The sequence below is a fragment of the Pygoscelis adeliae genome, unplaced genomic scaffold (genome assembly GCF_000699105.1).
Source record: "Pygoscelis adeliae isolate BGI_AS28 unplaced genomic scaffold, ASM69910v1 Scaffold11, whole genome shotgun sequence".
In the NCBI taxonomy this organism is placed as follows: Eukaryota; Metazoa; Chordata; class Aves; order Sphenisciformes; family Spheniscidae; genus Pygoscelis; species Pygoscelis adeliae.
In genome coordinates, this window is record NW_008824059.1 from 107194 (window position 1) to 132448 (window position 25255).

Sequence of the window (25255 nt, forward strand, 5' to 3'; positions counted from 1 at the left end):
CTGAACCTCTGGAGTCAGCCCTGCTAAGCTTCAGAGAAGTCACCAGCTCTGAAGGAAAGCATCAGTTTGATTTAGCCATATCACGCTTGTGAGAGTTAGCGCTGTTGCCTGCTCTTCCCTAATTAATTAATCTAAGTAAGTCAGTCACTTCACCTGGCTGCTGCTTAGCTGTGCTGTACTGGTGGCAGAAGGGAGAGTAACTGGTAGGCTGGGACGCTGGAAATCAGTGCTTCTGGTCACGTAAGTCAGTCTTTTGCACTACAGGCACATGCAGATCAGACATCTCAAGTGAATCGCTCAGTGTTGCTGTGATGCTGTTTTAACACACTTTTTTTTTGTGCTTGAGTGCATAAATGACAAAACATACCAGGAAGAGAATTGCGCAGAACAAATCGCTGTGAATTCCAGCTCTTTAAAAGTGGGGTGTTCCCCTGCCTTCCCTTTGTGTGCCCTGGTTTGGGTATGTCTTGAAGGGACACTTCTCGTAAGCTTCTGGTCGCTCTTGTAGCTCGCTTAAGGATAGAACTTTCTTTAACAGTTTGCATGTGACAAATATCAATTTACATGAACACTTGATTTATTACTCATTGTCCTAAAAGTAAGAATCTGATAATGGAATTTGGGGATGTTTCCTTAGCTTTTGATGTATAAGCAGAAGATAAAGGTGCATTGCTAGTTGTCTCCAAGTAATACTGTATCATACCATAGCCAAGCAAATATCACCCCTGCAGTAGTCTTGCTAAAGCACCGTGACTGCAAATGAGAGGTTTTGTGCTTATTTAGGTGCCCCAGCACAGAAGAGTTTCTCCAGAGAATGGAGGATTTGGGCTCAGGTCAGGAGTTGATCTGTAAGGAGAGCCGCTGTCGGGGCAGCAGGGCTGCCTGCCCTGCCCCCTTCTCTCTCCGGGCAATGCAAATTGTCCCAGAACTGGTGACCAGAAAATGAATTGGCTCCTGCTAGCATTATATTGTGATTATAGCCGGGGACTCGTGGGTTTTTTTTTTTCTTCTAGATCGGTCCCGGTTTGGAGAAGCAGTAGTGGGCTCAGTTCTTCTTTGTCCCGTGTTCCAGGTGGCCTCCCGTGTTCTCCCACCCGGGACTCCAGCCTGCCCCGTTTGCTCCTGGGATGCTCTGTGCCTTTGTGGATGGAGCTAAAACAGAGATGGCGAGCACGAAGGGCAGCTTTCCTTCTAAAGAAACCCTGTCCACCATGTGTTTTTCTGCTGATGACATCCAAAGCGAGTACACGAAGATGTCTCCTATCCCTGTTTTCAATCAGGAAGTGAGGCAGAGACCAGCTAAAGAATAAATACTACCTCAGATGAAACTTAATCTGTTTTTAAAGAACTCCCTCCCACTGAAATGGAGCTTTTTTTGTTTTTTTTTTTTAACAGTCTTACTCTGAAAAGCCTCTCTTGGGGTGTGTCTCATCCTCACTTAACTATGTTGAAGTTTTTTTTTTATTCTGAGTTTCTGGAAGCTCCATGGTTTTTTCCGTGTTACGCATTTTTAATTCAAAATGCCCTAGCAAGCCTTTCCTTTTCTGAATCTCCAGAGTACTCCATGGGGAAAAATTTAAAAAATAACATGTAAGCTTTAAATAATTTACTATGAGAGTAATTGGGTTTATACAGCAGTTCATAAACCTTTGGCTGGTAAAAATCAAAGTACCTTAATCTGAAAAGCAGATGGGGGGGTTGTCAGTGTGAAGCCTTATAGAATTTTCAAAGACAAATTGTTTAATTCCATCACCGGCTAGGAAAATAAATAGTTCTGCTGCTCAATTGAAAACAGAAACATCTTAGAAACGAGACTTTCTTAGTTTTCAAGCATTGTTCGTTCTGCAACAAAGAAATCAAAAGAAACTTGGTGGAAAGATGTGATAGAGTTCTAGTTTATGAGAAATGAAAGGCGAAAGCTTCTAAACCACATTTTACTATTCTTACTGAATTTTCAAGTGCTTTTCCTCCCCTCCTTTCAGGGACTGACACTCTGTACAAGGCATCTGTTTCGTGTGAATCAGCGATGCATATGATGTCTGTAGGTCATTTCCTTCTATCAAGAGAGGTGGCAAGACTAGCCATAGTCTCTGCCTAAATACTAGAGCGGTAAGTGTGAGACGCTACTCTAAAATCCCACTTTTCAATACAGCAAAGCTGTTTGCAGCAGATTGAAAGCTGGGAGCCATGCCTTGCCTGTGTAATGAAGGCTGCATTTGTACCCCCATATTAATGCTACTCACAGGCCAATCAGTAGTATCTAGCCAGCACATCCCCTCGCAAGTGATGGTCTTGCTTTAGCTGGGCTAATGGACTGATGAGATCACCTCTAATTTGTGTATCAAGCTGGTTTTTATCACATCGTTCAAAAAAAGAAGGGGGGGGAACCCCACACACAAAACAACAAAACCCTCTTTATTTTTTTTTTCGTGCTGGACTTCAAAAGCTTGCATTATAAACAGTGTACTCTGCCCTGTGAAAGCAACGTTTTTTGCTCGGAGCCATTACCTCAGCCAATAAACATCAGAAAATGAGCGCTCGTTCTGGTGTTTGGTTTTCATTTACTCCAGAATTATGACAGGCCGGTACGAGTAGCGCTGTCGGTCCATACAGGAGGAGATGCCTGGGAGATGGCTTGTGTGCTGAGCTAACTCGGTTGCTGATTCGGGGCGTTGATCTGCTCTCTGCATCCACAGGTGCACGCATCATTCTTCTTTGCCCAAGAGAATGAAGAAAACTTGAAGCAAGAAGGATGCTTAGAGCATGTATGGTATTTTGTTAGTTGTTTAAACACCGGCAGCCCTAAACCTGTAAGAATAAAGTTTCAAAGACCTCCGAGGGCATATATCTGGTTATTGGGGGCTGGATGGAGTGGAGGTCCCCAAGCTTGTGTTGGTGAGCTCGAAACACGGAAACTTGGTGCAGCCAGTTTCTTCAGCACTGCTTGGGGTGGATGCAGCTCCGTGCGGGTGCGCGTGTGATGCTCCGGGGCCTGATCTCTGGGTGGTGGTGCGCAGCGTATGTCAGTGATGGCGACCCTTCTGATGTGGTGCTGACGGTGATTTGAGCTGGTACTGCGAATTTCATCCTGCCGTAGTACTAACCAGGGACCAGGCAGGTTTGGTTTGGCTGGAGGAGCTTCTGTGGGATGAGCTCTAGGATTGTTAGATGGCCTTGTGTTGCCTTCCTCTTCTGCAAGGATGTTAAGCACTAAATCCCACTGGGTTATATGAGGTTATATGTGCTGTTCCTCCCAGCGTCTTAAAATTTCAGCTGCTGTAGAGGGTGAGGAGCTTGCTGGAAGTGAGAAGAACCAACTTTAAAAGGCATTTAAAGTAGCTGAACCCCACACATCACAGTGACAGTGGCATCTAAGAAGCCAGACTGGACTTCTTATAAGTGTGTTGAGGACAAGAAACGAAATATGAGAAATTCCTGTGCTTCTGTGAAGTTATTCTCAAAGAAGTCTTCTCTTGGAGGCTGCTGAAGCGCCCCGAGAAAAGCGGCGTATTCTGTCTGGCTTGGGCTGTGCTCTCTTAGGTTTTCGTGTTGCGCATTATAACACTGACAGCAGAGCAGTTCAGCAGACAGCGTGTTTTCTGTGTGTCTTCTTTTCTAAGTAGCATCTCTAGGACATTCAGACTTTGGAGAATAGGCGATAGTAGGAGAGGAGAGGGAAGCTGGTGAGCTGAAGGTTTTGTTCAGCCAAGATTTCAAAATGCATTGGGTGTTACCTAGGAGGAGTGTGTTTCAGGCTGGCTGTGTGCTCAGATGCTGGTAGGAGAAGGATGTCAGGCTTTGACAGGTGGGTTTTCAGTGCTCTGTTTAAGCCTCCTTGAGAAGGAACTGATGCCTAGTGATCACAGCTTGAGGTTGAAAATAAAAATGTCTGAACCAATCTGGGTGGTCAAGTTGGAGGTCAGGGAACATGCCAGCTTGCTAGGCCATCTCTTTTCTTTCTGCCAGCATATTTGCTCTCCTCAACCCCCCTCTTCTCTGTTTTTTCTCCATGTTTCTATCGCTGTTTCCTATCCCTTTGCTCTCTGTCTTATGGCACGGTATATATACCTACCAGGTGGTACCTGGTGGCTCACCTGTATAGTGCAGTAAGTGTTAAACCTTGGCAATGGCAAGTTTTTAAGCTGGGCACTGAATACCACCACAAAGGTGGTCATGGCTGATGTAAATGTCCTAGCCTGCCTGAAGCTCACCCTCCTGACCTGGAGGGCTTCCTTGAAGCTGCTTTGACTCTGGGTTTCAGTAGTGCAGCGCTCTATAGCGGATGTAGGACCATAACCCCATGGTGACGTTTGCACTCTTTGGTCTGTTGTTTGTTGTCCTTTGCCTGTTGTAACGCTTTTTGCCCTGTTTCAAGCGTTGACTTGAACTTTTGGATAGCTGCTTCTGAACTGTGGACTGGAGCGGACACTCTTCTAGTGGCTTATCCGGCCTTTTTTGCATTTTGAGACCTGTGCCAGGAATAAGCCACAGCTCTCCGGTGTCGTGAGTAGTGAATGGGGTATCTGTGCGTGCTGGATGGCAGAGGTGTTGTGTTAACCAGTTTAATTATGCTGAGCACTTGATATTAAGTGATGAAGGAGAAATGTGTTACTCTAATGAAAATATCTGTCACAGAACATGGTGGTGTGTCTTGTTTCAGCGTGACAAAAAACAGGTGAGCAGAAATGGCCGCAGCTGGAATAGCTATTAACAAATATGCCTGGCTGCCAGAGTCTGCTTTCTGAGCTGTGAAACCTGATAAGACTCGATCCACAGCCCTAATAAAAGGAATTTCCATACACAATTACTTCAACTAGCTTTTAATCTTATAATAGTGTCTTTTGTTGAAAGGTCTGCAGATAGAAGACACTGGGTAATCCTCCAGCATCTCCCAGAGAAGGGATGCACGCAGCGTTGTCACGGCAGGATTACCTCCGGGGAAGGCGAGAGTCAGGTGCAGCGTGTGTTGTCTCTTCCCCCTGACCTCTTGCTTCTGATGCCCTCGGGAGCAATCGGACATGGATACGCATGTAGGTTTAGCCCGGAGCTTACAGAGTCAGTGCACAGGAGGTGGAGAGTACGAGATGGGAAAAGTTGCTAGGTAATATCACAAAAATAGAGGAAGCCGTTCTGGTGGCCCAGGATGCTGATAGCCATAACATGGGTAGATAGCAACGTGTTCCTACACAATGTTTTTCCTTTGGGTATGGAGGTACAGGTGTCATAGTATTTGTATCATAGCACTTGTCTTAGTTTGGAGCAAAACTTCTGTGTGTTTCCTTGTTCATTTAGGAACCAGACAGGAAAGACTCAATGTGGTTCTAGTAACTGTGTATGTTAGCAAGCTGGCTGCGTTACAGTTACGGTTGTTACAGGATAAGGGTATTTTTTGGCAGACTTCATGCGGCAGCAGAGCGCTGTGGTAACGCTGTTAATTCAACAGAAGAACTGGTTTGAGTTGATCATGAAGAGTGTTTGTCCAGTTTTTGGCCGTGGTGTTCAGCAGTGAAGGTGAAGAGATGAACTCATACTTGGCGTGGCTTAGATCAGTAGAGACACAGTCAGGGAACTAGAGCTGAGAGAATGAAATAATCTTAAGAACCCGGCACACAAAGCTCTGCATTGTATGTTTGGTAGGAAGAGAGATTTAATAAAGTAGTTTAGTATAAAGTATAAGAAGTAATTGAGTTAGACTGTGGAGTGTTTTGTGAAGTGAGTGCTGACAGAAGAGTTAACCAACCGGACCATTGTTGCTGAGATGTCTTCTGTGGATCAGCCAGTCCTTTCTTCCAAGCTGCTCTAGAGCCAAATTAAGCCTGAAGTTGTTTTTTTCCAAAACTGCTTTCCCTCTAAAGGAGGGAAAAAAAAAATTAATAGCAAAAATGGAATTCTTTCTAGCAGCTAACTTATAAATCTAAAAATCTGAATAAATAAATGGTGCAATGATCAAAAAATGTTACATTAACACTTTTTTATTACATTAGCTGAGACACTTCAGTAACATGCTGTTATCCTGGGGCGCTGGGGAGATTGATTTTTCTATTTTTATCAGTTTTACCGTTCTACACCCTTTTGCTGCTGGTTCCACTTTGCATCTGCGTTGCTGGCGTTTGGATTTCCATTGAAGTCTTGGCTGGAAGAATTTGATTCTTTGGAGCTTATCTTGTTGCTTTCTATCTTATTGCTTGGGTAATTCATAGCCAGAAGAGAGCCATTAGAGGTGGCAGTCCAAGGGAACGAGGACCTCGGCTCTCTTGGAGTTCATGGGGACTGAGCATTCAACTCTCGCAAGGCATATTTGAAAACTGCAGTCTTCTCATCAAATTGGGGTGCTGGCTGTAGAAAACGATCTGCAAAATTCAGCTACGTAACTGGTGGTTGCTCGCGGTGGGCTCTTGCACGACTGTTTCAGATTAAAGCCGGGTACGGGGGTGCTGCTACAAGTCTGGGTTGGTTAGGTTAGCTTGCGCTCTATCAGACAGCAGGATTCATTTTCAAAGTTGTCTTGGGGCTGCCTGCATTGTTTGGGCTTTTTATGTTGGCTTTCTTGCTGAACTGGGCTCGTAGTTAATGCTGAGTTGCGATTTCCATGACAAGTCCTCTTCTTGGAGATTTACAGCTCAGCTGCTTTAATTTGCCAGGCTAATGCTTTGGAATGCAGGTTGACAGTCCAGATGTGAAACCTTTCTCCTCGGAAAGAAAACAAAGGATTAAATGTGTTTTAAGAGGGTTTGAAAAAATAATTTAAGACTGAGGCCCAGAACCTAACATCTGAAGTCTTGAAATACTGCTGTTAGCTGGTGATGTGAAACTTCAAAATCCGGAGACTTGAAAGTGTGTCATCTTTGGCCAGGCTGCAGGTACCGTTTGGCTTTCGGTGCACCTGTTACTGCCCACATCAAATGCTTTGTAAGATTTTACAAAATGTCGAATAATCAAGTTATGCATTTTCATGCAATTAGTGCAGGTTAAAGAATGGTTGGGGTATCGCTTCTGCTGAAACATGTGTAGTGATGGGGGGACGACTGTGGGTGCTCACTTGGAAATGACAGTGTTTCCCCGATATTCCTTGGTAAAGATAGTAGTTCATGCTTTCTGATTTGACAAACTGACCCCCCCAAATTCATGAGGGGGCCTATAAATAGGATTATCCTTGTTTTCAGGGTGCGTGGAGGAAGGCCCAGGTGGTGCAGGTCTGCTGCGGCGGCTGTTCGCCATCGTCCCCATTGCAGGGTGAAGGGTCTGACCAGAGTACGGGGATTCTCTAAAGCATGACTGAATTAGAAAAGGGTATAATAGTGGCGTTTAATGTCCAAAACATTTTTTGTTAGAGAGGAACATAATGGCCTCAGCCAAGCCATTGAATCTGATCCTTTGTGCTCGTGAAGATTCGTACAATGCGTCTATCAATTAATATCCGTTTGGGTTTCAGAACTATATGGGTTGGAAATGATGCAGCAAGAGTTCATTGTCCTTTCAAAGAAAAGATGAAAGCATCTATAACTTTCTCCCAGCCCGTATGGAAAGAGCAGACATTAGGAGCCCGTACTACCAGATGTCTTAAAATTGAACTCCTAGCCTCACAAGTTAAAAAGGGCAGATCTTATAGGGCAGGTCTTTCTCAAGTTGCCCTGAGAAATATAATGGGGCAGACATGGCAGAGCTTTGCATTGTGATTTATTAAAACTGGGGTTGTAAAGTAAAAAGCTTGCGGCTTTTTATTTGGAACTAATAATCCGATTGGTGTTCTCTTCTGATGAGGTTTAGGAAGCCTCTGTAGACCAGCGATTTTGCAAGTAGAAGAGGCACGTTTTGTATATTCGATTGATACTTGTTCTTGTCAGAAAGAGTTTTTTACCATGTTGTGGAATGACAGATTAGTACAAGTATGCTAAAAATGGGTTTAACAAATGGCAAAAATGGCTTACATTTTTCCTAGTTAAAAATTAGGAAAAAAAAATTGAAACCCTAGGCTAAAAGTGCCTTTTGTTGTATAAGTGCTTTTTTTTTTTCCAAAAGTTGGATGTTGTAAGTTGTGTAGTTAGAAATAGTGATTTTGAGAATACACACACACAGCTAGGAGTTAATTTTTACCCTGTATGTATTCACATTCTTTCCCTTTTTTTTTTTTTCTCTTTTTGGAAACAGAGTAGTTTGGCTAGAGAAAATGTTGTTTGATGTATGAACTCTTGCTGCTGCTGCAGTAAGGTAGTGGGCTGACTTGTTCCCATACATTTGAGAGCGATCAAACAGTCAGCTTCTGCAAACAGTTGCAGCAGAAGCACAATAAGCACTAGTAATCTCTTCAGTTTGATAAACCGTGTATTTGTGTAGCTTGATAAAGTGGAGGCTTAGGGTTTCCTTCCTGCACTGGAGTTCGTCACACTGGAATTCAGAACTCGTGCATCGAGATCAAACCAGTATTTAGCCACGGTCTTCTGAAGTGTCTTACAGACATGTTGCTTAGTGGCACTAAACCCTCAGCTTTGTGCAATTTTGCCAATTAATCACTTTTGGTCCTTCCAACAGATGAACTGTAGAAAGGAGAAAATCATAGAGGAGCGGAGCAGCTGTATAAGAGCTCCCTCTGTATAACAGCCTTTCCTTGCTCTGCAGAAATCCACGGGCACAGAGCCACGCTAAACAGTAAGTGTTCAGCCACATCTGCAGAAAATCCATGGGAGGGCATGTGGAAAGTTGGCACAACTCTTGGTGGAAGGAAGTGGGAAGAAAGGAAATCATTAGCTAAGGCTAACCAGGATTCGTAGACTTGAGGTCGTCTTATCTGTGGAAGTTCTTCTTCCACCCCTTCTGTTGTTCTAACCACTTCGCTGAGTAATCTGAACTTTTTCCATGACTGCAGACTTGGAATGGAGTATTTTTGAGCCATCAACTCAAGAGACATTTTTCTCTGCTTTTGGTCTGTTTCAAACTTCTGGGCAGGTAGGACACAAGTAATTCCAGCAAGATCAGAGGAGTGCCTTCACTGCAGTTCATCTTATTGCTGGTATTTGCTCAGCACTGAACATGTTGTTAGATGATGTATTCCTCTTGCTAATTTAGTCAATTTACCATTGATTCCAGCAGAGCTTGATGAAGTATGTCAGCTGGAGATTAGTCCCAGGTGCCTGGGTTGACCTTAGCTTTATCAGCTGCTTTCAATACTGTAACCATGAAGCACTTGCAAGTTTTCTGGTTCCTCCCGTGATTGATAGACCAGTTCTAAAGTGGCTTTCCTCCTCGTTTGCGATCCAAGAGGATAATGCCATGCAGCTGTCCACAGCATGATGCTCTTGTGGTGAATAGTGTGATGCTCTGTTGGCTTATTACCAACCTGAATGGTTATTAAAAGGGCAGTTGTGTTTTGCAGGCTTGACAACTCAGTAACACATGGTTCTGCATTTTCCTCTTCTCTAAATACCTTGAGTGGAATTGAACAAGTCTCTTAATGCTCAGGTGAGACTGAGTTATTTTAGAAGAGGTTTGACTGCGGCTGTGTAGAGCAGAGAAGGCTGGCAGTACCTGTTGGCTGGTAGAAATAAGCTTTTAGCAGTTGGCGGAGGTGGCTGGTTGTTTTGAGTGTGGTTTTGGTGAACTTTCCTGGAGTCCTTGTCAGCTCCTAGGTGCATAAGGGACAGGCCGGTGAAGAAGATCTTTCCACCTTGCCTCATGACCCCTTCTGGTGTGTTCCCAGCATGCTGTCACTGATCTTCATCTCTTGGGTATGGGCACGCTGAAGGGTATCTTCCTTAGGGCTGTACATTAAGATTGTTCAAAAGATTGTGTGAGCTCATAGCCCCATCTGAGGCTAGTGGAAGCCTTCACGTGTTTAGGGGCCAGGACTTGACCAGTGGAATTTTTTTAAACTGAATTTTGCATCTGCTGCTGCATGACGTTGGGGTTCTGCAGAGGTTATTGATGAGGAGGAGCTCATGGCATTTGAGCCGCTCATTCAGAGACTGAAAATAGGGTTATAGGGTTAGGTTGGCCTGTCTGGGGAAAGGGTGCTCGTCAGATTTCTAAAGTGCGTTTTCATTTTAAAAAAGAAACAACAAAACCCATCTTCCTTTGAAGGGTGAGGATTAATGGCTGGGGATGAGCTCTATACTGTGTCGGTCACCCTGAGAAACCCTCCGGAGCGTGCCAGGTCGCTGGTCGGTGTGTCTGTGCCACCTGAGTGGCACTGCCCCTTCGTAAAATGAATGCAACTGGAAGGAAAGGAATGCCCCACTTAAACTTGAATTACTAAAGTCAGCATCACATCAGCACATTGAGCTGTATTCCCTTTTTGCTTCTCAAACTGCAGTCCATGTAATATATTTTTGGTCTCCAGCTATGCAAGAACACTGTTGGTCATTTTTTCCAATCTTCCTTAATCTGCTTCGAAACAGAGAGCACTTAATCTCCAGTTGTTGAATAATTCTCAATTGTAGGGACCGTGGCAGCAATGAAGTGTTTCACTAACTTTTAAGCTTTTTAATGTGAAAAATGTGGGACGTTCTCATGGGTTGGAAGTAGAGTTACAGTTAACACTTTGGGGATAGTTCGGTCCTGCTTTTTGGGTTGAGTTTTCTTTAATTTGAGTAGGAATGAGTTTATACGTCCTGCGCAGCCTGCTAGACATCTCAGGAATTTCAGTATTTCTTTGAAGGCACTTGTGGTGGAGCAGGGCGATTCTGCTTAGCCTTGCTCCCGGCAAAGCCGAACAATTCGGTGGTTTTTCCCCTGGGGACAAAATGACATTAGCCATTTATAATCATCGCTTTAAATCGCCTTAGAGCTGGGGCTGTCTCATAGGCAGGTTTTGAGAAATGAGGTTTTTTTCTTTCGAAGGTGCTTGGGAAACTTCTGCCAGGACTCCCAAGTGACGGGGCCTTTGTCCGGGAGGAAGGAGCCGGCCTCGGAGGGTTATCCATCAGCGTGCTGCGGCATCCTTCACAGCCCCAGTTCATCAAAGAGACGTTCACAGCCCCGTCTCGCTGGCCAGCCCGGGGTCGGGCAGTCGTGATGTATTGTTGGGCTGACGGATGGCATGCAAGCCGAGGGTGGATTTATGGGGAGCACCTCTTGTGAGTAAACCCTTGGTAAGCAGCGTGCTGGCTTTTAAGAGAGTCCTCCCATAGATGCATTAACTACAGTTACTTTCAAGGTTGCGAAAACGGAGGAGAGTTGATTTTTATTTCATGGAAGAGAGGTGCATATCTGGGTTGAGATGGCTGTGATGCAAGTGGGTGAGATGCTCTGTCTCACTTTTTTTTTTTCTTGTGGGTCTGAGGCCTGTTTTTTTGGTACCCACGAGATTACAGTACATTACTGTGATGGATCCGCAGTTTAAGAAGTGTAGAAGTAGTAATTGTCAAGTAGATCTCAAAGTGACAACAGCTGCATGGAGTATAACTAGTGATTTTTTTGTTGTTGTTGGGTTTTCTTGAGAAATGGACTGGAAACCTAAACTTGCAGTGTTTAGTAGCCAAGTGGTGTTTTATGGGGAATCGCTGTACCTTCCACCCTACTGTAATTATGGCAACTGATGTATATTTGTGATTAAAGCTATTGATATCCATGGAAAAGTATTGCAATGGTGTACAAACTTGGGAAAAATTAGTTACCAAAAGAAGGTAGGGGTGAATATTATGCAGAATTTCTGAAGGCAGTGTTTTAAAAATTCTGCTTAGATTTTGGATAAAGGGAAAACAAACAAATACGGAGTCTGAATTAGGTTCTGTCCTTTCATTTTCTGCTATAAGTTTGCAGAAAACAAACATAAACAAGAAAAGTGTTTTGATAGGCAGGGTTTTGTTATATGAATGTAAGTGGGCTTCCAGTCTCTTAGTGCTCCGGGCTTTCCTAGAGATGCAGAACTTATGAGTATTTTATCTATTAGCAGTATTTCCTTGCTTTCTCTCAAAGTGAAGTCTGTAGAAAAACAGTTTAATGACATTGTCCCTATAACTTGAAGATTTTGCTAGAAGTTTTGATAATCTGGCCTAAAGATCTCTCTGTTTGTGTTGCTAGAGCACTCAGATTTTGGATTTGAATAAAAATAAGCAGTGATTACAAATACAAGGAGCTGGTGCGTGCTGTGGGCTTGGTGTGCCACCGTGCTGAACAGAGTGCACGGAGTGTATGGCAATGTTGACTTCTGTGAATGCTGTAAATTGGAGGCAACATTTTAGAATTCTTACAGGAGGGTTGGTTGGTGGGGGGTTTGTTTGTTTTTTGGTGTATGGCAATGTTGACTTCTGTGAATGCTGTAAATTGGAGGCAACATTTTAGAATTCTTACAGGAGGGTTGGTTGGTGGGGGGTTTGTTTGTTTTTTGTTTGGTTTTTTTTTTTATTAACGTCCATTTGATAACTAGGTAACTGTGCTGGTCTGCTTTAAACACGGTAAATAAAAGGAAAGGTCACTTGTTGAGAGTAAAGGGGAGGAACAAATGACCTGGCTTTACACTCAAATACTTCTAGTGAAGGAGACTGTTATCTCCTTCCAGATAACTGGGGAAGGATACTCAAAATACTATATCATGTGAATATAGTTATTGCCTGCCTTATATCACTGCGAGTTCTCAACACATCTGGACTGAGAGTAGTTCCAGTAACATTAAAGCGTACTATTTTGGTTGGCACACTGACGCTGTGGTATATGCCAATTAGTAATGGCTCTTGGAAACAGGCTGCTTTAAAACTCTCCCTGAACTATTCCCCAGAGAAATTATTCAATTAAGTACAGCTAAAATTAATGTCCATGGTTTTTGTTCGAATAAAACAAAATAAGCAGCTGGAAAAGGGAAAACTTCTCAGTGTATTCTTTTAAAATAACAACTCTAACTAATAACCGTGTTTGCTGGAATCGATACCGCTGTTTGTTTTCTCGGTGTTGCTCTTTGGCTGTGAGTGATCCAACGAGGGCTACCACAGCTGATGGCCTGGGACGATTCTTTGTCACTACCATGTATTTTCAAACCACCATCTGCTGCCTCCAGACCTGCTTTCGAGAGGATGAAGTGTTCTGTGTTGCTCGGGGGTATCAAAGTTTGACCCAGATATAATCTTACATATTTTGGGATGGATGAGTGAGGCTGCTTGGCTGCAGTGTGAAGGGTGGTGCGTGGTGGAAACAGTGGTCCTGGACGTGTCCTCTTAGTCCTTGGAGCAGATGGCAAGGTTTTCTGTAGCAGAACAAATAGCTTCCTCTTGTTTCAGAAAGTGTTATCCTTAAAGATGCTGAAGGTCTGGTGAACCAGTGGGAAAGGGTTGCGCTGGAGGCATGTGCTGGTCCTTGGCCTTCTGACTTGCGTATTCGGGCTGCTCTTCACTTCCCAAAGGCCAGGCAGAGGTCGTGGGACTCTGTAGCAGTTTGTTCTTTCCAGTCTGCGCATTTTTCACTGTTAACAGGAACTGAGGGAACCAGGAGCAATCCTGGTCCTGAAGGAGTTATTCCTCTGCAAGGATTCCTCAGGGCGGAGAGCTGGCATGGCTTGGAGTCCCACGGGGTATGTTGGGAGAAGGAGGACCTTCTGCTGCTTTGGCTGATGCATCATCGAGTGCATCAGGCTACTAACCTGAGCTTGGAGGGCAGGCTGGGGCTGCGCAGAGGAAAGAGCTGTCCTTCTCTGCCTGCTCTCCTGGACACGCAACCAGGTCTGCCAGCTCCTGCCCTACTCTGCCTGGAGATCCTGCGGCCCGGCTGCCCTCCTCTTTGTCAGCAGAGCCATTGCTTGGCAGTGCGGAAACAGGGAAGGGCGAGCGATGTCTTCGTGCCACCTGGACCCCTGCAGAGCTGCAGGGGAAGCAGCGGGAGGTGAGATCCCCCCTTGCCTCCCTGTAGCACTGTACACATGGCACATTGTAAAACACATTCCCAGCAGGAGGCCAAAAGAGGTCTTCTGAACCTGATTTTCTCCAAGGACCATCAAGCCCCCATGAATTAAAGGAGCCAAAAGAGTGAGACAGCTGAAACACAGAGGAACAATTTGGTTTGCTCTCTTGGAGAAGTTAGTATTTTTGGTTTTTTTAATACTTATATGAAGTTCTGCCAAAGAAGAGTTTAAATGTCATCAGTTAAATTTGGGAAGTTGGGAGGAGAAATCTTGGTCTTTGCTTGAAATGCAAAAATTATCGCAGCAGAAAGTGTCGGTATTCCGGTGTCCTGAGCAGCACAGAGCTTGGAGCAGCGTGAACACCGGTGGGATTTTGAGTATTAACTTGGAGTAGAACCGTGAGGAGAAGCCCATGACTGCACTAACGCATTGCCTGTGGCATGGAGAGCTGCACATGTCAGAGAGGTTGCAAAAACCGGGCACGGCTAGCAGCGATAGAGAGAAATTAAGATTCTTGGCTTTGTATTTTTTACTGTGTTTTTCTCTTTTCAGTCTGCCTTGACATTACAGCTGGCACATCGTGCTAAGGTTCTTTAGGTTTCTGATGTACTTACATTAGTTGCAATCTTCATTTCATACCACTGGCATTTTGAACAATGCTTGCTTTCTTATTAACATGTAATTATGGGGTTTGGACATATAGAGGTTGGCATTCAATATATGATTCATTTCTTTGGTATCTAGCTCTTCTCCTGAGGCACCAGAGACCTGAAGGAGGGAGGGAAAGCCTGCTTGGCTTCTCCACTAAATTCCAGCCTTATTGTAATTTTTTTGCATAGCATAAAACGTTATGGATTTTAGTTCTCTATATGTTTTTCTTAAGGCTGACTGCAGTCTTCCATGACTCACAGTGGGGTATACCGTGGAGATGCATTACTCATCGATAAATACTATCGAGTGATCTGTAAATTTAAATCCACGGAAAATCCAAACAATTCCAAGGAAATGTTTGGTCAGCAACATCGTTGTGCTAAACTGCGACCAAAGCGCAGATCTGTTTCTCTGTGCTGTATTTCATGTGGCCATTTTCACTTGGCTTTTGTGTTTCTTACTCCACAGACAACGAGGGTGACTCAAAGACAAGAGTTGCCAAAACCAAATAAGGCTTTTTACGTGTTTTAAATAAAGCAGAAAATGAATTAGTGTAAATTTGTGTATGAAAGCAGAACTCTGGCTGCGCAAGAGCCTGATCTAGATGCTCATCTTTCCTAGGGGCTCCATGTATGATTAAGGAGAATTATTAAAAAAAAAATCCCATGCCTTCAGGAAGTTGGTGCAGCTGTGTGGGGCATGGGTAGGAACAGGGAGACACAGTAGGATGGAAACGCAACCAGATTGTTTCCCAGCTCTTGAATGGAGAAAGAGTAGGAAAAAACCCACATGGTTTCCTGCAAAATAAAACCTAACATTCCTTGAAATGGCCCAGCTCTCCGGCTCCGCCACTGCCTGGCTTTCGCTCCCTTAATGGACTGCTTCACGTTTCTCCATAATGAGTTGCCTTTCTCTCTCATGAGCTCCTTAACAGGAGAAACGGCAAGGAGGGCTCTGGGGTTCGGTGGCTCGGTTCATGGTGCCCTGGTGATGAGAGCGTGACGGCATCCGTAGCTGTTGGATAGGATCATCTCCTCCATGTCCATGTGCTTGCACTTCGTGTTGTGATTTGTAATCTCATAAGTTATGCCTTTGTTGATTAAAATGTGCAGCGCTGAGCATGCGCTGTAACTCTGGCATAGCTTGCTGCTGTTCAGTCCCTGCAGAGAAAGATGCAATATTAATTTTGTGAATTTAGTATGATCTCATGACCTAGCAGTTGACTTGCTCCTCTTGTCTTCAGCATTGCTGGAGCAGAGCGGGGCTGGCCGGGCACCGGTGGGGTCTTGGCACCGGGGTTGGAAAGGGAGGAAAGATGGAGTGGCTGAATGGGCTGGAAAAGGGGCTTTTGCTCTCTGGAAACATTTGGACTTCTCATTTTGTTGTCAAAACTGAGAATTTCATTTGCAAGCCGAAAGCTGGTTATTCGCTTCAAGCTGATCAGGGATGTGTTTCAGCATAAAGAGCATCATCAAGGAGGTAAAACACTGAAGGTCCAGGTGTGCAGAGCGCTCTGGGATGTACTGTTTTTATCATCTGTCAAATGGTTTTCCAGTGGAAACTGTTCCCTTGGAAAACTTCTGACCAGCTGTAGAAAGACTTGATGGCTGACTTGACACGGAAGATGGGGCTGCCAGAGAAGTCCACTTTCAAACCCATAGGAAGCGGTGTTAGAAATGTCAACAGAGAAGTTGGGAATATGGGAAAGGCAGATGGTGGTCGTGATGGAGGACCTGTGGTCTCTGTGTTATGCTGCTCAACAGGACTGCGGGCAAATCCAGTGCCTGAAGCTTGCAGCCTTTTTGAGGAGGAATAGAGGAGAAAAACAAAAGGATCCATTTGGACACAGCAGACTGCTCCAGCACCTGGCTTGGGTTCAGCTCAGGGTTTGCTTTCCCATCCTGCGCCAGCCCGTAACGCAGGAGACCAGCTGTAGCATGATGTATGGCCGTTTCCCGGAGAGATGACTTACGGCTCTAACGTGTGGGATTCCCGTCTCACGGGAGGCTCTGAAATTATCCATGCCGTGGCTGGAGAGAAGCAGAACCAGCTTTTTAGGGAAGGCATCGGTGTTTTTAGGAATTAGAACGTTTCTGATTTTCCTTGCAGCGGCAAAGTCTTCGAAGGAAAAAGGATATGAAGAATGAGCTTTTTTTCTGAGAAATTCCTAGGATTACATATAATTTCTTCTGCTCAGTTTTTTTATTGTCTGTCTTCTATTGGTGTCCTTTGCATAAATCTTTATTTTTCTAGCTATTAGCAGATGTGATTTTAAAGATGGATGTAAATACACCCTTACCGCTGCTACCAGGTTGTTGTTCCGCTGCAATTCCAGGAAAGGTTTTTACGTTCTGGTAGTTGCTTTTAGCACAGTCCTTCTGAACACACACACACACACACACACGTGTACATGGATGGACCCCAGAAATCAGAAGCAGCAAAATGTGATGCTAGTGTGACTTATAATGCAACCATTTAATTCGGATTATAAACATCATCTTTCTCAACCTTTATGTATCATTTGAGATTGCGAAGCCAAGCATGATAGAGCAAAGTGGAAAGTGCTTACGATCCAGGGTTCAGACCAGTTCCTTCACTTTTCATTTTCCATTTCAATAAGACTTTGAAAAGGAATATTTAACGCTATGTGCTCACATCTCTGAGTAGTCTTGTGCTGATCTGGGTCAATCAATGGATTCTTGATTCTTTAAAAGTTGACTGTAGGCATTGATAGTGCTTCAACTTGCTGTGACCAGTGAAGCAGTTCAATGAGCAATTTTTTTTTAAATGCTTTGTGTTCAGCTGCAGCTTAGAAGCTTTCATTTTCTGGCTGTGATAGCTGATGCAGCGACAAGTTCAGATCTGATTAAATGATTTTTGTATTTGTTTTTACGGGCAAAAATATGTTTTAAGTTTAATGCAAAATATTAAACAAACCCAAAATTTATTTGGTGTTTGTTTTTTTTAAAAAAATAAACAGAAGGAACCTTTCCTCACGTTGCTCATGCTTTCCCCAGTAAACACCTCTCTCCTCCCCAGGAGCAGGAGGTCGAGTTAATGTTGGAACTGGAGAGAGCTGACTGGCTGTATGGCTGCTGTTTCCAGCCTCTCCCACCTCTTCCACAGGGATGCTTCTCCCACCTTTTCCAGCCTGGACCCGCTCTCAGCCTGGCTGCTCTGCATTGCCCTGAAACACGTTGCCCGAGATCAAAAACCGCTGCTGTGGGTTTTTTCTAAAAAGAGAAGAAAGAAGTCAAATATTTCAGAATATATCAACCTACATTTTTTTTTTCTGTCATCTGCTTGCTTCGCTGTTTCCTAATTGTGTATTTTCTTTTCTTGTAAATCCCCTGCGTGGAATTGATCCCGATTCCCCAAAGGGCTGCTCGTGCCCTCTCCATCACAGGTCCCGTAGCCAGAGGAGCAAGGGCAGGACTGCAGACGGACTGGTGTCCACAAAATGGAGACCTTCCATGACTTTTGTTCTGGTTTAAGGTATTGATCTCAAATCTGTAAAGCCCACTGCTGTTTTTGCCATGTGGTATGTACCAGGCTTCTGAAGAAATCCTGCCCTTTTGAGGGCTCCAGCCCAAATTTTGTAGGTTTGGTCACCAGGAAAAGTATCCAGATTTGTAGAGGTGGGTTTGCATTTCCCTGCTGCAGCCTCGCAGGAATGAGGTGAGAAATGGTAATGCCCACGCACCAGCCTCTGCCTTCTTACAGAAACCTGCTGCTTTCATGCTTGGCGTGTTTGGCTGCGTTGTCTGCTGGTGAGCTCAAAAGCCAACGTGCCTGCCTGGCTGATGGCAGGGACCCTAGCAAAGGGACACGCATGCAGGGACGAGCAAGGCTGCGACACCGGTTTTCAAGCAGAAGTCCCTGCTGATATAACAGGTCCTGTCTGAGCTCATCTCCAACGGATGAGTAACCTTCAAACTTCTCCCACATCAGGTGGGCTTAAATTACTCAGATTTTAATACTAGGGTTGTGCGGTAGGTTTTATCTTCTGCTTCAAGACCCTACTTCACTGAAAGAAGACCTTGGCTAAATTTGCGTTTAAATGTGGTTTGCAGTGCAGTGTTACAGAAACGTCCTTTGTAAGGTCACTGGCAGCCCTTCAGCAATCAGCCTGCTTTTCCCTTCTGCTCCCTCGCAACGGGGGAACCTCGCTCCTTCCCCTTTTTCAGATTTCTCTCTATCTTTTTTTAACTTGCTCCTTGCATAGTCAGGTAAATGGGAGGTGATAGAAAAATTTTCATCCTGAATGTAATTTCCAGCTTGAAGAGCAAAAGGGGTTGCAGGTGGGTCATCTGTCAGAAGAGGTGGTCCTCAGGAGCCTACTGAGAGCTAATGCAGGATTGTCAGTGCTCTGAAGACTTTCTTAGCTGTGGGGTTAGTTTTCTCTGGTGGCAGCTCTGCCTACCTTAGAAATTCATTAATAGTTTCCAACTCTGCCTTATACAGCATGTTTCCACTGTGTTTCCTTTGCTTTAGAGAAATTCTTTAATTTACATGAAGGTTGAGAGCTGCTCTGAACCTGAGTGTCACCACAACAGCGTGTTGATGGGGGTAGAGGCGTGGATGTTTTTGTGCAGGGTGTTGATGGTGTTGGTGTGTGTAGAGGGGTGGATGGATGTTTCTGTGCAAGGTGTTGGTGGGGGCGGAGAGGGGTGGATGTTCCTCTGCAGGCTGTTGGTGGTTGCAAGGGCACCCTGGCCTGGGGAACCTGCTGGTCCAGGCTTCTGATTCAACTGGTGGTGGGGTAAGAGCCTCCTTGTGCTTCCTCCCCACTCCAGCCCCAGCACAGCAGTGGAGGGGAAGACCCTACTCAGACCTCGTGGTTGTGCCATGCACACCCCAACACTTCTCCGGGTCTTAACTGCACATTACATCAAAGGACTGGTTGCTTGTTGAGCTTTGGGCTACGTGCTTGGCCCGCTCCCCTGAAACCTGACCGTATCAAAAGACACGTAGATTTGGAGAAACGCTTCTCCCAAGCTGTACGGTCCAGTTCTCTGGTTCAGAAACGGCTCCTGCTGGTTGGTCTGACAGAGGAATGGCTCACGCAGGGGGATGGGAAAGGAGAGGCTCTAGATACAATCCCAATTTCAATGCCTTGGGCTTTGAAATGATGACAGAAAATTTTCCTGCTCGCATTTGTTCTCATTTAGCTACAGCTTGTTCACCAGGATGTTTTTCAAGGAGGGTCTGGTCAGTGTTGGCAAAGGAAAGTCTCTTATTTCCCAAGCATGCTTATCACTTTGTCCTTGACAACGATGGGAACTTTCGGCACTTTTTTTTTTTCATTTAGAGGCAAACATGAGAAAGCCTGCCTTTGCAGGCAGCATTGTATGGGTTTTCCTGTGTGCTGAATCACACAAGACAGATAAAGTTTCCCCAAAACGTTGTTGGCTTTGCAGATGCTGGACCTGGGAAAGTTGGGTGGGAGGGGGAGGAGAATTAATATCTGAACTATGAACGGAATAAATCTTGCAGTTCAAATAAAGTACCTGCCATCACTTGGGAAAATGTGTTTTAGTGTAGGGTGAACAATAAAACTTTCAGTATTTAAAACAACTTCACAAATATGGAGAGTTTGTGCCTGGACTAGAGCAGTACTGGTGGGGTGATGTTGCTTAACCACAGGAGTGGTGAATGGTTTAGATCTATAGGATAAAGCTGAGGCTGCGCACACAGAAGCAGTTGATGTTTGCCCTCTGCCCTCCCTTCATGTGAATACTTAGATGGTTTAGGCTGAGGGACATGAATCAGGAGCTCATGTTTTAAGAAAGATAGATATTTTCAAAGTACAAGATTTTTTAGATGCTGTTATCATTTTACATAGGGATCTGCTGGAGATGATGGAGTGCTTGCGGAGCAGACTTAAAAAGCATGCATTAGAAGGATGATGCCTAAATCTCCCAACTCTACGGGAGAGTAAAACCTCCGTGCTACATATGCCTTTGAAAATTTCCTTTGTGTCTTCAGAACTTTGATTATTTTATATTTGTTTTCTGTTATCTGTATGTATGATCAAACTGGTTTTATCTCTGTCTAGAGCAACGCCTGCTACTTGGTAAAGTTTGAGGACATAAGCACCCTGCATAGCTAACATCTTGTGCTGCAGGAAGGTGAATTGCAGAGGAAACCATTCCCTCTCAAGCACTGGTATAAAAGTGATGGCCAACAGGGTGTTTTTGAGAAGCTGCCAGAACTAATGTCACATACTGGCACTACCCTTGCAAGCACAAGGTTTTATTCTAGTGTCACAGGGAAGTTTTGGAAGTACAAGGAACGCCCTCTTTAGTGTCATCCCTTTTCCTAGTAGAGATATTTGGGAAATCTCTTGTTTGAAGGAAGCCAGTCAAAACAGTAAAGGCTAATCAATAAGGGCCCTGTCCTGTTGATGGGACTTGTTTTCCTTAACCCTCAGCCAGCATGCATACAGGGTTACGATGCATAAAAATGAACAGAATATTAGTATATCTTGCTAACTGAACGCTATGCGTTCTTTTTCTTCCGCTTGCGGTCCGTTAAACCTGGCCGTTCCAGCAGTGCTGCAGCAGAGAGGTGCAGTGCTAGGATCTGCCTGGGTACAAACGACTTGAGAGCGCGGCACCCACCAGCTGGCATGGCTGCTGTCCCCGACCTGGTCTCAAAAGGCTGACTAGATTTATTAAGACAGTGATCAATAGTGGGGAAAGTGCTGGAAGTGTAACCAGAGCAAGATGCTTTGCAATGGCATTCAGGTTTTGGCTGCTGTCCTCCTCCTGATTTATCATGCACAAAAAAAGCCATTCCTACCTGCAGAGTAGAAAGCAACTCAAACACGATGTGTTCATACACCCAGCAAGAAGCACTGGCTGTGTATTTCGAGAAAATCAGAGCGTAACAGTCAGCAAGAAGGAAATTTGGTGCCTGAACGTGGCTTTTAATTGTCAGTGTTAAAAAACCCCAACCCAACAACCACTCTCGGTGTAAGCCTTGTACCTGGTCCGATTTCCCTGACAAAATTTAAGTCATCGGTAGCATGAGGTTGAGGGTGGGTTGGCTTGAAATTTCCCTTTCCCCTCTATTAAAAATAGATGTAGAAGAAATTTTGCTCACTTCCCTTTTCCCAGAGGGTCATTTGGGCTGCAAGCAGAACTGCCATCCGTACATCTCAGTAATTGAACCAAGGCGGGACTTTGACTGTATCCTCCGTGGTCGCTTGGTTGGGACTGTGCCGAATGCTCTCAAAAGCGTTTATGAAGACAGTGATTCTGAATGTGTTTTAATGACTATGGAATGGCCAAGGGTTGAGATGCTCTGTTCCACGGACTGAAATTTCAGATTTCCTATAGCATATGCACTAATTCTCTTACTTTGGCTAGTGTTTTGTGGCTGCTATCATCTTATACTCCGTGGCTACCTAGACAGATCCTGCTGTTTCAGGCTGTGTTTTTTTCCTCCGCTCTTGCAGTGGAAGAGTGCACTGAATCCGAAGTCAAAGTCTCTTGTGTAGTATTTCCCAGGATTTGGACCTTTCAGTGCATGTGGAGCACTGGTCTGTCATACTGGAAGGCAGAAGGATGCAGCTGGTTTCCATCTGGGAGCTTCCAGCAGGAGCGTGCTTGTTGAGCCGTGATGCTGTGGGGCTCGGAGATTAATGCTCGTGTTTCTCTTTCCCCAGAGATCATCGACGACCTCACTAACCTGGTTGAAAACACAGACGACAAGCTTCGCAACCAGACGCGGCACGTAAAGATGGTGGACAAGAAATCAACGTCCTGCGGTAGGAAATGGCTTGAGCACAAATCCTGCCCTGTTATTAAATGATGAGAAACCAGTCTAGCGCTCAGAGGCTCTGTGCAATGTGCTTCCCTCAAGGACAGCTGCTTTTAAAAATTTGAGAAACCACCTCTCCAGACTCAAATGTGTCTTCCCCTGCTGTTGCAGGTTTGACTCACTGCGCTTGCTGCGTGTAAAAGAGTCATGACTGACTCTTTTATTTTAGATAAATAACTTCCTTAAGCCATTTGACTCCAGCATTGCACAATATTCTGATTGGAAATTGCAGAACTGTATGAAAGGAGTGCGGTATGTGTTAATTAGGTTTAAAAAACTTGCTAGCTACCAGCTCTCACAAGCCGGTCACAGCGGGGAGTGGTGCTGCAGGGACATTTCTGGTGGTGTCCTGCAGGAATGTGTTGTCAACCAAGTGGCATTCACAGTCTGCCAGACACAAAATCCTTGCTGGTGACTCTTCAAGCTACGTGCAAGCTGGTAAAGCTCAGTTGGACTCCCTTTCCATATAGCCAAAGCGAGGTTACACATCTCAAGGGAGTAAAAGCAGGTTTCCTCTATAGGATGAAGAGCTGGGGGTTTGATAGCAATGACCGTGGGAGGATGCAGAAGACGTCTGTATCTTGGGGGACGAGTGACACTGAGGAGCGACGGGGGGAGGATGTCCATGGGGAGGTGGTGGTAGTGAGACACTTCTGGAAATAACATCTGCACGTTTGGCGTCTGTGGTTCGCTTTTGGCACTCTAGAGGACTCAAAATGCTAACAAGAATAATTTCTGCTCTGTAGAAATTTGACTTATAGCCAGAAGTTAATGAAAATTGGCTTATGTAGTTTGGTATAGAGAAAGTTGAGAGCTGACTTGGTCACACATCTGGGTGGAGAAAAGGTTTCTGGCTGGTCGGGAGCTTTTATTCTGTAGAGTGATGATCTAGCAGCAAAAGTGACCGACCTCAGACTGGCAAGGAGATATTTTTTCAAGCACTGGCGATATATTTCAGGGATTTATTTGGTTCTTCATCAGTGATAACTTTTTGAAAGCTTGGTTGATATAGGTTGATGAAAATCTGTGACCTCTTCTGGAGGTTGAAGTTGGCTTATCAGAGGTGTTTGTCTCCGATTTCTCTCGTACCAACTACAGATAGAATTAAAGGTGTGACTGCAGAGTTCATGACTGACTCTTTTATTTTAGATCTTTAGTGTTGATGCAAGATGGATTCAATCTAAAAATAATTGCACTTGAATGATGCCGAGTACCCCTGTGTGCCTTTGGAGTCTCCCCTTAATTTCTATGGTTTCATTTTCCCCACAACTACAGGGAAGCGTGACACGAAATGCCTGCGCAGGGCAGGCGGTGAATCCCGTTTCATACAGGACAGCTTCTCCCTCCTTAGGTGTTTCTCCCCCTTTTTAGGCTTCTCATGCAAATGCAGCCCCCAGACAACGTTGCTGGATAATGAGCCTGTCTCTTTAACTCGGAAGCCCATGCTGGCTTCACTGGGGAATTTGAGAGGAGGAGGAGGAGGATGGGAGAGGCGAAGGCTGGGAGGATCCAGGGCTGGATTCCTTGGGGGTGACCTCTCTCACCCTTTCCACATTGAAAAACATTTTTCTGCAAGGGGTGGTGAGAAGCGCTGCCTCTCGGTGCCTGTTCCCTCTGCTCCAATAGGTCTTCCTGTGTTTGCATAACAATTTGGGCATACGTAAACACGGCATTGCCTCAGATAGCTGTTTTACTCTGCCTAAGCATGAGTTGTAGAACAATAATGCTGGAAGACATAGCCTTTAATGGCATTCTTCCCGTCCCTTTTCCACCCTTATCCCTGGCGCTGAAAATTAACTGGCATATTAAGATCAGAAAAACCCTCCGCGTACGTACAATTATTCCTTGAACAAAGCCAAGCAGCGGGAAAACTGGCACCTGCTAGGTAATTTTTTCAAACTGCTTTTTTTCCCCCCCTCCAACATTTCATTTAAATTGATAAAGTCTTTAGTAACTCCTTGGTTTCTGCGCTGCTACTTTGGATTTAAACCGGGGTGAAATGCTCAGTCTTCTCCCTTGCCCACCCCTTCCTTCCCCGGGATGGAGGCGTTTGCTTGGACCCAGTCTCTGCAATATTCCAGCATGTGCCTGTTTCCGTGTTTTTTGCCTCGTTTTTGAAATCATAATGTCTTTTTATTTTTCTGATGAGTGTCTGTACTGGAGCCATTGGCTGTGGATACAAGCAGAGCAGCCTGGCATGAACAGTGGAATAATCACCCTTTTACAAGCAAGAATGTAACGCATTAATGGGTGTGTCTTTGTTAGCAGCCAGTATAATAATAATAAAATCAAAGTATTGCTGATGAAATCCAACTTTAATCAATATTTCAACGTCTTGCTCTCATGCAAACATCCTTTCAAGCTTTGGCAGTTGTTTCCAGCGACCGGCGTGATTTATGCCGCGGCCCTCCGTACCTCGGCGCTACCTGCTCGGCGCAGGCATCGCTGGGGGCAGAAGCGTTGCGGCCAGCGGCGTCCGCACCTCTGGCCGTACTCAGTCCTGGCAGAAACCTTCAGGTTGTTTCGGGTGGGTTGTTTCGTTTGCAGCTTATTTGCAATGCCGTTTCTCTTGCTGACTCAAGAGCTGTTGACAATCCCACCCCTTGCTTCTGCCCAATGGAGGCTGCCCCGCTTTGGAGCCCGTCTCCCTTGGTGGCCCCGGGCAGCCCCACACTGGTGTCAGTGGGAACTCCCAGGGACTGCAGCAGAAGAATAACCATGGGATATACTTAAGTCTGCTGCGTTTATGAAATTATTGTTGAAAATCATCAGTCATCTGCAGGCAAATGTTTGCACGCTGCTTGGCATTGTTTTCTTTCTTTTCAGCGTATGCAGGGCGTTTAGGAGGGCTGTTAGGACATACATATTTCTTAGATTTCAGAAATTTGCACTGAGCTTTCACAAAAATGTACACACAAATCATTAATCAAATATTAGGCTGCCTTTACCAAATTT

General features: G+C 44.9%; 1 protein-coding gene across 1 annotated transcript in view; it reads left to right on the plus strand.

Annotated features, from left to right (window-relative positions):
• Positions 1 to 25255, plus strand: part of STX8 (syntaxin 8) — a gene marked incomplete at its 5' end in the record, with an annotated part of 106099 nt that overhangs the window by 44679 nt on the left and 36165 nt on the right. Inside the window, one exon of the mRNA XM_009334064.1 lies at positions 22146 to 22247. Coding sequence (XP_009332339.1) covers positions 22146 to 22247 — 102 coding nt within the window. The remainder of the gene's footprint in view (positions 1 to 22145; positions 22248 to 25255) is intronic.